A 15,815-nucleotide genomic window follows, 5' to 3' on the forward strand; every position below is an offset into this window, starting at 1 on the left:
ATCTCGAGCTCGAGGTTAAAGAAGCACAGTGCACGGGCCCACCTGCAGTGAGGGAGCCTCCCTTCTGCGATAGCTCGCGCGCCAGCAGCGCGCGCGAGGAATAGATTTCCCACCATCGCCAACGGATGCGTGTAAGGCGCTGCTGGATCATCAGTTCATCATTTCGTTATATATCTCCCCATCAACGCAATTTGTGGCTTTGTCACTTACCTGACCCGCTCCAAAACAAAGCGTCGATCGATATCACTTTCTCGCAGCACGCACGCCAGACCAAAAAAATGTGCATGGCTGCGTTACTTCCGAAAGCTCCGAAGCAACTTCACGTACACAGGTACACTCCTCCAGAAAAGCCACACATGAAGCCAAAAGTAGACCACTCTATACACTATACCACGATCGCGTCCACACTCAGCGCTGCAGGCGTGTCGTGTCAATGTCCGCGACGTTCTCGGTTCCCTCTTGCTTTCGAGGCTGCACTGGCCGTGTCCGGACCGATGAGCTCGATCGCACCCCTCTGCGTGCGTTGCCGGCACGCAACAAATGGGGGCCGGCCGGGCCATGCACGCGCTGCAGCTGCTGCCGTCTCGTTCGTTCGGATAACGCGCACCGCTCGCCGCCGTGCGACGCATGCGTAGCAGCGGAGTGGAGTAGCCAAGGAGTGCAGGTGCGGGGGCTACGGGCCATAATGTGCCTGCTGGCTTGGGTTGTGCACTTCAATGAACCTGACTTAGGTCTCGCGGCGCGGCGTATTGAGAGAGGCGAAGGTGAACACGGCGACATGGCGTCACAATGGTGTCCTTTTTTTGGGAAAGAAAAGGAAAAAAACAATTGTAGAAGACTGCTCTCGGTGAGTCTGGTTTTGCACAGAGGATTATTGATTGTTACTCCCTCCATTCCAAATTATAGGTTATTTAAATTTTTTAATTTTTTATATAATTTTTTGTTGCGTATCTGGGTATACGCTACGTCTAAATATATAGAGTAAAATTATATATCTAAATATTAAAATGACATACAATTTTAAATGAAGGGAGTAGCACGGACATACGGTGGATTTCCTATTTGCATAGCCCCAGCCAAATTAAAGTCCCTTTATCCTATCCTGCTGGACCTATGCCCAGCTACTAGTCAGCTACCGTACGAGTACCTACTGGATGCACGTAGCGGACACCTGTGCTTAAACTAGTGCTCCTAGATCGATCTCTCTCCGACGTAGCCTGAACCTGAAGCCTTCTACAGTTGTACCCCGAGCCGGCTTACTTGGAATTCTGCCGTTGGCCGTGCATGTTCTACTCCGGAGGGGGTCGTCGTCGCAGACCAGCTACCGGCAGGCGGCGCGCGCGAGATAATGCCACGCCTGTGCGCTGTACAGCAGCAACCGCCGCGCGCGGGTTGGATAATGTAGGGGATGCGCGTGGTTAGGTTGGTGCCGGCCCCTAATGCCCGGCGCTGAACGCGGCGGCGCACCGCGCCCCGCCGCCGCGCGCGCGTAAGCCACATGCACGACACGAGCCCGCACCCTGGCCTGGCCCAGATGATCGCCGGCAAAAGTCATCGCTCCGTGCCTGAGCGAGCGTTCTCGGCTCCGCGGAAGACCGGACATGGTTGACGTACGAGAGCACCCGTTCGTTGGTTGGTTCGAGGCAGCACTTCGCTAGAGGGCTGGTCCCGTCGTCTGCATTATTCGTACGTGCCGCTGACCGCCCTCTCATACTTAAATCGTACTGCTGCAATCGATATCGTCGTACGGTATTGTAACCTGCGCAATCATCGAGGAAAGCCGGCTGCCGTCGGATCCGGAGCTTCTACGGATCGTACGGTTGTCCGTTGGAAATGATCGATGATGTGGAAGGGGAGGCATGATTATCCTTGAGATGCCAGGGGGAAAGGAGAAGAGAGAGAGAGGGGAGGAGAACGCGTGCAGAACCGTCACGGCAGAAGCACGCAACACGACGGTCAGTGGTGGGAAAACGGAGGAAGCCAGCGCGGCACGCAGCCCTTGTGTGTACGCACACGACTATCGCAAGCAAGCAAGCAAAGCTGGATTATTGAACTGCGAAGCGCAGCAATGGCGTCGTTTAATGACAAAAAGGGCGTCCTCGTCACGGCCACATGGGGGATCGTATCATCCAGTCCTCACTCCTCAGCCAGGCAGCGACCCACGTCGTGACGCGCATGGCCTCTTCCTCCACGTCACCACCGCCGGCTCCCAACCGCGGCGCCCGAGGCCGGCGCGTATCCGCCGCGGCGGGGCGTCGGTTCTCGAGCAGGAAGGCAACGATGGGTGGGTCGGAGCTCGCGCGCGCGGCGCGGGTCCGGGGCGATTGGGCTCTCTGGCTGGCCATGTGCCGAGGGCCAGCGACCCAGACCCAGGCGCTGCCGGGGCGCCGGGCCTTCCGAGCGGTGGCTACGGATGCCGGCGGGGATGTCCCTCTCCCTCGGCATCGGCAGGCACTCGAGGAAGCGAGCAGGGCAAGATGGGCGCTGCTGCTCGCCCGTCACGTCACGGGCGCGCCTAGGGCTTTGCGCTCCCTTCTTTCGCCGAGCAGCTCTGGCTGCAGCCCCGCATGGGGACTGGGGGTTCGGGACTGCCGGGCTGGCTGTTCGCCTGTCGGGGGGCTCGATCTCGCAAGCGCGTTGCGCTTTGCGGACCCGTATTTCGTGCCCATCCGGCTGGCGTTCCGCAGGCCTCGGTTCCCTCTGCCACATCGTCGCGCGCATGGCGGATTCTGCTGAACAAAGAGTACACGATCCTCAAGCCATGGATCACATGATCCAAGCTCTTCAGAAAAAGGCCGTCAAATAAAAGACGCATCATCAATCTAACGTGCAATCAGTGTGAGCCAATACGACCGTGCATGTTCACGAGACGCGACACCGTACTGATTGGGCCGGAACAGTCAGCGGTTGCTACGTCCAAATCATTTAGCTTCTTCTTCTTCTTTTTTTGCCCTATCTGATCCGCTACTATAACAAACGCACAATTCCGATTCTGGCGAGAGGAGGAGGAGGGAGGGGGTAACATAGAGTCCGGAGGCGGCGGCGTCCGAATCCCAGTTCCCACGCGGGATCATGCCCGGCCGGCCGGTCGGACACGATAACAGCGACGTCGCGGAGGGGGACTGGGAGGCTTGAAATTTGTCCGCAGCTGCGTGTTGTGTTGCCGTGGTGGGGATTGAACTTTTCTTTTTTCCCCCGAGCAGGGCAAGAAGCCAGGCCACATGCCCAGGCAAATATGCTGTCACGTCACATGGCTGCTGGGACGGACCCCAGGGGATCGGAGAGCGTGCTGGCCATTGGTGCCCTGTGCTCCAGCTCACCGCCCATCGACCGTGGCGCGTCAGGGGCGCAGGGTGACACCACCACATGCGTGTTCGGTGCTGCTCCATTAGTCTATCCACAGCGGTAGCGCAGAGAGCCGCAGAGGAGGGAAATACACTAACCAATGCTGCATCAGCAGGAGGTGAAACCGATCGGAAGGATCCCATCACCTCCTCCATTTTTCTCGTACACGTACTCGTAGATTTTTAGGCATCAACAGGAGGTTGCATGTCTTCCTCTGCTGTGATCGTGTATCATTGTAGCCTCCTGGTAGTAGGTGACAGAGTTCCAAGGTGATGTGGTGAAGCTGAGCAGCTGACTGACATTGCTTTACCTTTCTCGGGGCGGCAGAGGATGGAGTGTGTCTGCATGACTGCATGGAGGATTGCTTGTACTGCAATGTACAGCAAGTTGTCGCAGCAGCAGGCACAGCTCGTCGCCGTTCGGCAGGCGGTGGAGCCTTCGCTTCAAGAGACATCCAACTTTGCCAACAACCGCAGGCACGTACATGCTCACCTCAGAACTCTGAATTTCTACAACTGCATACCGCTTCACCCGCTCCGGATTCTCCGTGTTACGAAACTGACGTCTTGTCTCGAAGCAGGGAACTCATCAAGCTTGAAATAAAGTTACAAGAGCTACACGCACACGGCGATTTTCAGAAGCTTGGGATTTTTCAGAAGCCACTTGGAAGTACCATTACTTTTTAATAAAGTTCATAAAAACGTATGCGCCGTTCGATCCATATTGGCGCACTGAAAGGGCCATGCCAAAGACAGCTGCTTCCCATCGTGTAGATACGCATGCGCATGCTGGATTGACGCGCGTACAATCATGGACCCCCAAGTACGTACGGCATTTGTCTTGTACGCTGAACACTTCTGACTTGCGCACAGCCTTTTCATGCGCCGATTGGTACGCCGCCGAACATTCCCCAGCGGATGGATGGTTCGTAGCTTCGGTTGCTGGCTGGCTTCGTATTTGCCTCCAGCTAATTTCAGTTGACCTGACACGGCGGTGTACCTGAGCTGGAAGCCGCCGGTACGCACATGGACGTGATACGGTAGCGCACGTCTCGAAGGAAGTCCATGGTCTGATGGTCATACATGCATGGCCACGCGGTTGGCGACCTCTCGGTTCAGACGATAACGATGGTGGCCGTTACAAGTGGCGCAATATCCGAGCCCTTGCAACTTGATTATCCACTTGCAATCATCCGTGACAGCCCGGTAAGAGCAGGATACGGGTCAGCGAGTGCTTTTCGCACCAAAGGGTAAAATATTTGGCATCATGACTATTGAGTTGTGAAAAGAAAGGCAGCGAATGGTCGGCGCCTATCAAATTCGGTGCATATCAAAAGGAGTCCAGTTAGCAGATGGAGCATATGCACGTCAAATTTACCTGACAGACGGAACAAAAGTTTCGACTTTAAACGAAATGTTTGGGATTTTTCATGTCCACTTTCAAACTGGAAGCTATGACACAGCGAGCACTCATCGAAGAACTAGTATTGGTTGGTGCAGGTTGCTCGACTGACAGGTCACCTGAGAGAAGAAACATGCAAAAGGGTAAGCTACGATATTCAGTAAGTTTACACAGTACGGCATGTTAATATGACATACCAGCATCTCTTCGTGTTATCAAAAATCATGGAACAGCATGAGGGACTCATCATGTCTAGTGAGAGCTAGGATCAAAATGTTCTTTCTGTTCCGAAGTTTAGTTTCATCCTTTGTACCCTGAAATAAGCAACGTATGAGGTTCAGATGCACAGCAGTGTACTCTAAATTGTCTGACTTTGCGTCAAGATCAATTCTGGACAACAAGATACGGCAAACATGCGATGCAAGACTAGGAACTTACATTGCAATTTTTACACTAGATTATAGAATGCGGCAAGTTACTACAAGGAATTATTGTAATTGCTGAAGATGATTAATAGCTAACCTCGAGCAAAAGTTCAGCCATGCAATTGACCATCTGGCGCAAGTTTAAAGCAGCATGATAAAGATGATCGATGTAATGTTCCCGATATGTATTTTTCACTCTCCAAACAAAAAACTGTGCATTTCCTGTTCCTGATGCCGCAGAAGGGACTCTCTGCAAAAATAATTGACTTATATTCCAAGCAGGAGCAGTTCTTTTGTTGTGTCCATTTAAAGTACAGAACAATATGCTTACAGATATTTAACTCACTACTACTCTACTGGATGTGTGGCAACTGGCAAGTGTAACAGTTCAGCAATTGTCTTCACTGCTGAATCCATGCTTGGCTTAATCTATCGATCAGGTAGAAGTATTCTGAAACTTTTGCTCTAGGAAAAATAAAAACTGAACTCTCCATAAAATGGTATTCTATTTGGCAAGGACTATGGTGGTACGGCTGATATGTTCCCAGAAGAATAGTTAATTTGTAATATATTGGTAAATCATTAAGAGCAAGCAAAAGCATAAAGAACAGTGGTAATATAAGCATCTGAAATTTTCCTATGCCTTCAGCTTTAGGAATTATCAGTTGCGTAAAATCACTTTCATATAAATTATTTGTGTTTACCTAAATTATTGATTAGCTAAATATAGTTGCTACCAGAAGTCTCCGTGTAGGTTGAGGAGTTAAAAGTTGACTTTTCAAGCAACATTCGCAGAAGTGAGCCTCCTGGAGATGCAACATTCAGCACTTGGTTGTTGGACCCTCGGTCAAGGCATTTTCTCTACCTCTTCTGACCCTGAAAACCCAGGGTCACCTTGTATCCTTAGATCACAAATCATCTTGGAAGTAATATGGAAATCTGCCCAATCAAACCACCACCACCACAAACACCCACCCACCCAACTGGCACATGCATTAACAGCATCCATTGTGCCAATCATGTGCACACTGTGAAGATTTCTAAAGATGATAATGTAGCCTGTCTGGTAACATCCATCAATGTATAAGTACACTGATGTTCAATAGATATGGAAGACAAAAACAGTCTGAGATTTTCTTCATTCCAAACTACTCATTCTATTTGGCAATATTTATTCCACAACTACTACTCACAAAGACCCAGAGGTCAGTAAGAGAAGGTTAGCAAGAAATGTCCAGATATGCCCTATTAAATGACATACTAAACCAGTCGACCCCTTTCACATCATTAAAGTAGGGGCAGAGAGCAAAAACATTGCAATAAGTAACTGTTATTTTCTTCAACTGAAAACTATTTTGAAGCAGCAACTCCAAAGTAAAGGGACAAAAGTATTGTAAAAAGGATGGGAGTAGACAAAGCTTATCCAAGCAAGAAATGCTACATGTGTAGAGTTTATGCAACAAACCTCTGAATCTATGTATTCATCCTTCCAAAGTTTGTATAAAGTTTCATGAACAATCTGCTTGTCTAAAATTGTCCTGTCAGTAATCTGCAAATTTTGATGGAAGTCTAGCATCATGCACTGAAGTTTGTAACAGAATGGAAAAAAAAAAACATGAACACACCAGCGTAATGAAGAGCAATGCATCATTGATGCATATAAATTGCATCTGAAAACATACAAAAGAGTGCAATTTCCTCAGCATAGAAAATTACTTACTTCATCAGTCTCAACTGGACCACCTTGTTTCAGCAATAACCTAAAGATTGTATAAGCTTCTTGCCCGTGTTTCTTTTTCACAAGAGATTCTACCTATATGCACAAAGAAGAGGAACCAATATGGGTCTGATTTAAGGATATTTGAGTAACCATAAACAATAAAAGGATGAAACAGTAAAGAATTCATGTACCTCATCATTTCGACATGTCTCGACCAATTTGTTTAAATCTGCAAAGAACACACAACTGTCATGCAAAAATCTTACATAAATAGCTTGTAATGTCAAGGCTGATAGTGTCATAGTGGAAGTCCAAATTAAGAATTACATCAGTGTTCAAGAAAGGCTACATAGGTAAATAGCATGTTGTTCAAGCAAGGCTACATAGGTAAATAGCATGTTAAGTCAAAACCACCAGCATCAGGTCAGCAACCTCACAAGCTAGTTAATTTTGAGAGCAGAGTTAAGGTTGTATGTACCAAATAATGACACAAAATTGATGCATTAAAGTTTCAAGCAGAGAGGAATTCAGATAACCAGACACTTCATGTATACTGTGATACAACAGTCCAGCCTCCAGTTCATGTACAACAAATAATTAAGTACAAGTCTTACCGAAAGTGAATTGTTCTGGGTCCCTAGTGGTAGAGATGCACTCCAGATCATTCAATGCACTTATTATCTGATCCACTGTCATTGATGAACCTCCTTCCTTCTGTCCTACTCTCTCCAAAATTCCATTCATTGGTGATGTCACTGCAAAAGTCGGAAATTCATTACTACAGTAGTTCATCTCATCAAAATACTTGAAACTTTGCCAAGATACAATCAAATTTGATACTTTGTCCATCAAATAGCTTTCAAAATATTTAGTTTGGAAACCAAAAAAATAATCATATATATAGATCACATAAGAAATGCTCCCACCCCACAGTGCCCAAAAAAATCCCAACATTTTTATTGTGTATAGTAAAGTGAGGATCACATAAGAAATGGAATTTAGGATTTAGGGATTCAGAAAAATGATAAAACAGCACAAATTCATCTAAGGCCATACCAGTGTTGATTTAACTATTAGTCACTTCATTTCATAATAGTTTATCAGTTCATCGGGCTTCCTCATTTCAGAACAGTTATCCTACAAAGAGATCAACATTGAAATTATTACTGTGTTTTCCAATCCTTCACCTCTGCTACTGATGGTGTTAACGATATGAGTGGCCTCTTATGTCAGTAATAATGGTCTAATACCATTAGTTATTAACAAGATGTTATGCCTCTTTGGTCGTTGCATATAGAGTAGCATTTTAAAATGGATTAAATGTATGAGTATGACATGATCCAAGTATCTGGTTCATAGAAGACCCTTACAGATAAATGGGTTCAAAATTGCAAACTTAATGAACAACTATCACATTGTGGTTTACTATAAATAAAATTTATAGTATCTTCATTAACACTAGTATAGTTTTAAACTGGCTCCAGCTAATAGCTCCACAACAGATTTGAGGTTGTAAGCTAAAATAAATTTGCCTAATGTATATTTTATTCTATCACTAAAACACTTGCTGAGTACACAGAACTTCAGCCCCACGAATTCCTGGAGCTAGGAATACACAGCTCCAAGAATTCTTCAAGCTGGAGCTGTGGACGCAAAGTAAGTGTTTTTTTGGCCTGAGGCTCTGCAGCCAGCACCATGAGGCAAGACAAAAACAGATGCACATTCAGAACAGAGACATATGTTAAAAAATAGTCCAACTTCATGAAGTATGCAGGAGACCTATTAAAAAACAAAAGCTGGATCAATCTAGGACCAACCATGTGGCTTCATATTATATATGAAATAGGCACCCAAATTCACCTTGACAAGGATTGAACTTGGTTGGTATGGGTAACATCCACACCCTCAACAAACTGAGCCAGGCTCAATTCCTGGTAATGTGCATAACACTTATATTTCATGGTCTAGTATTGAGCATTTGAGCAAGATATTGGGTGTTACCAGTCTTGTTGTCATTGTTCGTTACATTGGCCTCAAAAAATGCTTCCCATATAGCAAGGGTACCAACCTTCAGCTTTGCTTTCTTTCGGTCTGCACAGAACTTCAGTACAAGAAAGAATAAGCAGTAGGAAGCAGTAGGCATTGACATAGTTCAAGGTCATGCTTCACTGAGCTGCACTTAGCATGTATAGACAAATAAAATGTATAACAAATGTGCTGTTAATATTTGTTTCTTCTTTTTCTGTACCTCATGCATATATAGACATGATATATATAAATTGTGAAGCTAACAGTTTTGTATTTTCCTTCAACTTAACTTGTAAAGTACACCCAACTCTGTGCCACAGATGATAAGCTTCTGTAAGATGTCTTTACAGAGAGAACTGAGTAATAGCTCGGTTGATAGACCCTCCAGTTAAGAGCCCGCCCACTCGGGCTCGAACCCAGGTGCTCGCAGGGCATGTGAGTAACCCTCTCTAAAGGGTTCAGTACTCCCTTCTCTAAAGACAAAGCCAAGGGGACGACTCTCCCGGTGGATGATTCTTTTTTCTTTATAGAGAAGTGATGTTTGACTTACATACGTCTGATGTGAAATTAACATATATGAATTTTTATTTTGGTAAACCTTTTTTCTGTAGTTCCACATCCGTTCTTAATTCTATTTGTTGATATAATTTCCAGAAGGCTCCCCCCGCTATTGTTTCTGGTAAAAGTTGCACCGTGCTTGTATATAGGATATACTACCTCCGTTCTTAAATATATGGCACCATTGACTTTTTCGTTCATTTGAATTTTCATCTTTTTTCTATAAATATTTATGTCAATAGATAAATTGCAAGTCAAACCTAAAGTACATACATTTGATGATAGATCTAGTGGTACTTGGTTTACTTTACTTAACTAATTGAGTAAATAAATATTGTTGGTCAAAATTTGAGGAAAAAATTCAATGGTGTCATATACTTAAGAACAAAGGTAGTATTAGTTAAGAAAAAGAACATAATTAGAATAATTTGGCTTGCAATTAGCTTGACTAGGATTCTGCTTCAAGAAGTCCCATTTGCAGACATGGAAAAGTAGGTACGCACAAATGCACATGGGAAAAAACACGAATACATGCATTTACATAGATATGCTACATATAGTAGTTCTACGAGTACATAAGCATGTTCAAGAAAAAAACGAGTACTCACTTTCTTCTTTAAACAAAATATGAACCTTTCAAAATTTGCGCGCCAGAGCACTTCATTTTCTGCAATTATTGAATCCTCTTCATCTACTTCTAGGGCTTCATGTTTCCGCTGAGAAAAAATTGATTAAGATAATTAGCAGATGAACAGAGAAGAATATTTCATACAGATTTCAAACAGTGTAATATTATATAATGAAAACCAATGATGCATGTTTTAAAGCTTTCATAAAAAAGACTATGATGTAAATTCTAACGAAGAAAAAGTTACATCTAGTCCTCGACTAGGTGGACCACAATGATGATGTGTGGCAGAAACATCTCAGAGAAGGAGAAGTATTGCAACTCATAAAAAAGGGAAACATCTGTCCAAAATTTGGTGGATTCTAATTAAGACTACATCCACACCATTAAATGTGTTTATCCGCAACTGATCCAGAACTTAATTTAGCGAATCTACAGTACGACTAAATAAGTAAATGGACACCAGAAAATGTATTGTCCGGGAAGAATTTAAGCTCAAAATAAGAAAGGAGTTTGGATAACAAAGATAACGCTCATTTGGATCCATATGTAAGTAATTTCAGTTTTGGCGTTTCACAAGTCTATATATCCTGAATACCATGCAGTGCAAATGTGTCTACCAATCAACCTAAGTTTTTATTAACAAAATAAGTAAATCTATACCACTGAATATGTTATCTGGGTCAAAAAAAAATCACTAACATGCAGGAATATCGTTATATTAAAGAAGGTATCTAGGAAAAATTAAGCTAAAAAATACCAAAGAGGTGTGGAAAACAAAAACATCACTCATTTGGATCTATGTCTAAGTAATAATATAGATTTGACATCTCTATAGTCTATATATCATCGTCTTCAATCACAATAACCTGAATATCATGTTGCTTTTTCTAGTTTAACACAAGGAAGGCAGAATCAGGATCATCATAGACATTTTGCTCTGTAAGCATGAAGCCAATACATGACAAAATAATGATAACTAATAAGCTATAACTGAATAGAGCATAATACCTTACCACCAGCAACAGCATGATGATCATCATCATTTGCATTTGATGACTCTTCCATGGAGTATGGGATCTCAGAAAATCTTTCAGCATCAGATAGAGCTGCAGTACGGACAACTTTTTGCTCAAGTGAAAGAACCGTCTCAACAGCCTGTCCCAAAGATATATTTGTCAGCTCACCCAGCCAATCATGATGTATATAACATGTAACAAGATCAAGACTGTGGTATTAGGGGCGGAGACAAAAACCAGTTTAACATGAGAAACCTAGTTAATGGCAAGATATGTTTTCATCAGCAGCCCAGGATCAAAACAAGATGTGCAACTCCTATCACGTGGGGGCAATAGTATGCTATTCCCTTTTATCCCTGCTCTCATCCACTTTCACTTTGTCAGTCATGACACTCCTTAACCAGTGATCTAACAATCTGGTTTGAATGCTCTTTGGCTACGCGTAGGCTAGTCAATTTTTATTCCTGCACACATTATCAGATGCAAGTATGTCGCAATACAGGTCCAAGCCAGCAATGCCCACAGACAAAGGAGGCACCAAATCAAAGACATTACATGGTATCTGACTATGCATGCCGCTATCAAATGCCTTCTCTACTACAGTATTAAAACAGGGGCACTCGATGGACTTTGTGAAATAACAAGTTCGATGAAAATAGAATATTATTGTAAAACAAAACGAGCATGAATCATTATGGAGCAAGGTAGAATATGTCCAGAACTCTAAAGACTACAAACTAATACCCATAATGGCCAATAAGGAATAAAAGTTACTTACTCTAGGAGCTCGCTTCCTTGTGGACGGAGGCTGCTCATCTATAAGCGGATCAAAAAAAGGTTCCGGTTTCGGGCAACGTTCCACATAATGCGCATATACAAGTTTGTTGAAGTTCATTCGTATTTCTTCCCTTGTTGGTTTGGGGCTGCCTGAAACATGTACTGACCCATTAATGGGAGGAATAAAGTTGGAAAAAAATCAGGCCGTTGAAAAAGGCCAAAGTTCAGACAATAAAAAAGCAAACGAGTAAATAATGGTCAGATAACCACTTCAATAAAAGACATACCATCTGGTATTTTAGAGATTGTTCGCCACACAAGTTGATCAAATGTTAGCCTACCATTCTGAAGTAATCCTTCAAGAAGATCTTCTGACTGCAAGTTGCATAATGTCATCAAAATGCCAACGATGACTAAAATATGTTGGGACCTAGGGCGTGTTTTGGCTGCCACCCAAGGGTGCCGCGCCTAAAGTACGACAGACGAAACGTTCACCACACCTATGGCGAGCTTAGGCGGCAAAAATCAACTGGTAAGTGTATGAGTTCTGCCGCACACGCCAACTCATGGTGCCAAACAAACACCGAGGCGGTTCACCATAGCTTCGGCGCGGCAAACTGCAGCATGGCTAGGCGACAACCAAACGCACCCCTAAAGTTACAACACATTATTCTTTCTGATAGATAACTAGATGAAATGAAAGTCACTTCAGTGGCAGAAGTAGAACAACAACTAAAGAGAAGTTGTATGTGAAGACTTAAGACCATGTCTGTTATTTCTCTTTTCAACTGTCACAGACCAATAACTGCTAACAAATTGCAAAAGAGCATAATGAAATAAATCAAACATTTAGGATGGACACTATAAGTTGCATTTTCTAATGTTAATCGATCAAATCGAACTTATATATGGTAACCAACATGCTTTCTACGAGTTGTCATAACTCAGAACAACAGGCTTTCAAATTAACATTGGGCTAATATCTTTTACATACTCAAGCTTTACGAATAGGGGGCATGAAACAGACCATTTCACATCCCAGAAAAAAAAGGGTTTAGCAGTGCAAACAAGATGGACAGTTTGCTCTTTGAAGGAGTGAGAAGAATATGTTCAGCACATTAGCTACTTGCTATTCTCTGAACATGAAGTGCAGATTGAAGTATTACGAATGCATAAATAATACTGAAGTCGAAGAGTACAAACTACCTTGAGCACCAAATCTGACAAGTTGTGCACATTCTAGGTTGTTTAGCATGTCATAATAATCTTCAGTATACCACTCAGAAACTCAACTGACCCCTACCACTACTCTGGAACTTTAATCAAGGTGAAGATGCATCTACACATTCAGCAACCTCTGACAAATTTCAGCAATTAAAGAACTGCAGCAACTGACTCCAAATTTATCTGACATTTAAAATGTATCAGCATAAACGGAACGACTACAACCAAACTCATGTAAACTACCTCTGGAATATCCGCACGGACAACAGAAAGGAACTTTGAGAAGCGCAGCCGGTGCAGGACATTGTCGAAGATGGCCAAGTAGACCGTCACCGTCTTACCGCCGCTCCCTGCAAGCCACCCAATTGTGGTGTCAAAGTCCAGCAGTGCATCAAATCAAATGCTACAAGAGAGGGTTTCGCAGACGGGCTTGCCTCTAGGGGTCGAGAAGGCCTGGACGCAGTTGTGCTGGATGAGAACGAGGAGGGAGTTCTTCACCTGCCCCGGCGAGAGCTCGAGGCGGCGGACGATCTCATGCAGCGACAGCGCGCCGTGGCGCAGGAGGCAGCCGCACACCTTCTGCGAAAGGGGAATCGGGAGTGCGGGCGTTAGGGCATCGCATTCGAGCGCGCGCGCGCGCGGTCACTCGGCGAGTGTGCGAGGAACGACGGGAGGGGAGGAGGAGGAGGGAACGGAGGCGGGCTTACGGATACGAGGGGGCCGAAGTGGTCGGAGATGATGCTGACGGCGAGGAGGATGCCGTGCTGCGACACCATGGCCGCGCGCCGGGCGGCGGCGAGGGATGCGCTGGGGGTTTTCCGTGCGAGATGCGGTGGCCGGTGGTGGTCTCGCCGGCTCGCCGCGCCTAAACCCTCTTCGAGGGGGTGGGGGAGGATGGGATGGGGAATTTATGTATGTCATGGACGGCCAGGATCGGGCGCATCTTGAACGGCGTAGGCAGCGCGTAACGCGCCAGCATTGTCTCGCTGGACGGTGGGACCCATTATGATGCTGTGATTGCGTTGGTAAATAGTAAATGGCTAAATGCCTTTTATTGTTCTTTTTTGCATTTTTCCCTTTTTACCGCTTCCGTTACTCTGAAGGCTCTACCATAGCTGTTCTTTTTTTTTTTTACCAAAGACCACTTTGACCTTATGTTGTATTGAAAGCAGACATTCACTTATGTGCTGTGCACAGGTCCCCCGAGCTAAATATTTTCCTCATGGTGACCTTTTGGCAGTGAAGGAAAAATCGGGCATCTCGTACTCGTAGCCGAGTATTGTCCGGGGCATACAAGCGCTGAACAAGGGATTGATCTGGCGAGTTGGTGACGGATCACACATCAACATTTGGCTTGACCCATGGATACCAGACGGTGTGATCAGAAGACCGATTACTCCAAGAGGTCATACAGTATTGACAAGAGTTTCGGAGTTGATAGACCCAGCTACGGGTGATTGGGATCAGCACATGGTTGAGGAGGTGTTTGGGGAGGAGGATTGGAAACGTATCCTTAGCATTCCGATCAAACATGGCATGGAGGATATGATAGCATGGCACTTTGACAGCAAAGGGATTTTTACTGTCAAGTCAGCCTACCACATTCTTGATGATTGCAGAGAAAGAGATGCTGGCCGGCAACATGGGGAAGGCAGCTCACATGTTGGCCAAGTTTCAGATTATGGCTTCGGTTGGAAGAAGATTTGGAATCTGCTATGCTCACCAAAAGTGAAGCATTTTTTTCTGGAGATTCACCCATAACAGTCTACCGGTTAGACGAAATATTAGCAGACATGGAATGGAAATTGATACCCGATGCCCGTTGTGTTGGCGACTGGATGAAGATGGCGGCCACTGCTTTCTAAAGTGCAAATTTGTGAAAGAATGCTGGAGGACTCTGAACCTGGAAGATGAGAGGATCGGGTTGGCTGGTTTGCCCTCGGCCAGGCAAGTGTCAGCCCATATCCTTTCGTTATCTGAGGAAAAGAAGCTTCTAATCGTTGCATTTCTCTGGTCTTGGTGGGATGCCCGCAATAAGGCTAACGTGGGTGATCAATGGAGGACAACTGAGGAGATCATATACAGGGTTCGAATGGTAACACGGCAGCTCCCGGATGCTACCAACGGTGATGGTGTGCAAAGTGCGAGGGCGTGTGTTCCACGATGGGTACCGCTGCCTCATGATATTTAGAAAATAAATGTGGATGCAGCTTTCTGGGCTGAGGAGTTGGCAGGAGCGTGGGGTTTTGTTGTTCGTGACCACCAGGCCAATGCTGTTCTGGCAGGAGCTGGTAGGCTACCTGTGGTCGGTGATGTTCTAGGTGCCGAGTCTCATGCATGCATCGAAGCTCTTCAGATTGCTGCAGAGCGTGGTATGCAGCGTGTCATCGTCGATCAGACCCTGGTGAAGGCACTGCGATCGGATGAAATGGATCGAGCATCATCAGGTGTACTTTTCAGAGAGGCTAAGTTCATTATGGCGACTTTGTTTAGCTCTGTTGAGGTTTTGCATATACCTGGTTCTTGTAATTCTGTTGCCCATGGTTCGGCGCAAGTTGGTCGCAGTAGGGACTTGGGTCATCCGGTTGTGTGGATGAACCCTCTCCCAGCACTTGCAAATGATTTATTGGTTCGCGATTCAGCTGAACTGCAGGTGCATGAATAAAGCGACGCAAATTAAGATAAAAAGA

At 45.2% G+C, this 15,815-nt stretch overlaps 1 protein-coding gene across 1 annotated transcript; it reads right to left on the bottom strand.

The window, feature by feature from the left end:
* Window positions 1–4,626: 4,626 nt before the first annotated feature.
* Window positions 4,627–14,009, bottom strand: LOC112891432 (DNA-directed RNA polymerase III subunit rpc3). Its single transcript, XM_025958285.1, has 15 exons — window positions 13,833–14,009; window positions 13,560–13,704; window positions 13,369–13,475; window positions 12,189–12,276; window positions 11,903–12,051; window positions 11,117–11,263; window positions 10,086–10,193; window positions 8,893–8,992; window positions 7,506–7,646; window positions 7,083–7,120; window positions 6,892–6,984; window positions 6,637–6,720; window positions 5,269–5,421; window positions 4,944–5,060; window positions 4,627–4,865 (listed from the first exon to the last, which is right to left on the bottom strand). Exons 1-14 carry the CDS (start codon window positions 13,899–13,901, stop codon window positions 4,962–4,964), a joined length of 1,521 nt encoding a protein of 506 aa, XP_025814070.1. The 5' UTR covers window positions 13,902–14,009; the 3' UTR covers window positions 4,627–4,865; window positions 4,944–4,961.
* Between the last annotated feature and the right edge of the window lie 1,806 nt (window positions 14,010–15,815).

The sequence above is a fragment of the Panicum hallii genome, chromosome 5, assembly GCF_002211085.1.
Source record: "Panicum hallii strain FIL2 chromosome 5, PHallii_v3.1, whole genome shotgun sequence".
Lineage (NCBI taxonomy): Eukaryota > Viridiplantae > Streptophyta > Magnoliopsida > Poales > Poaceae > Panicum > Panicum hallii.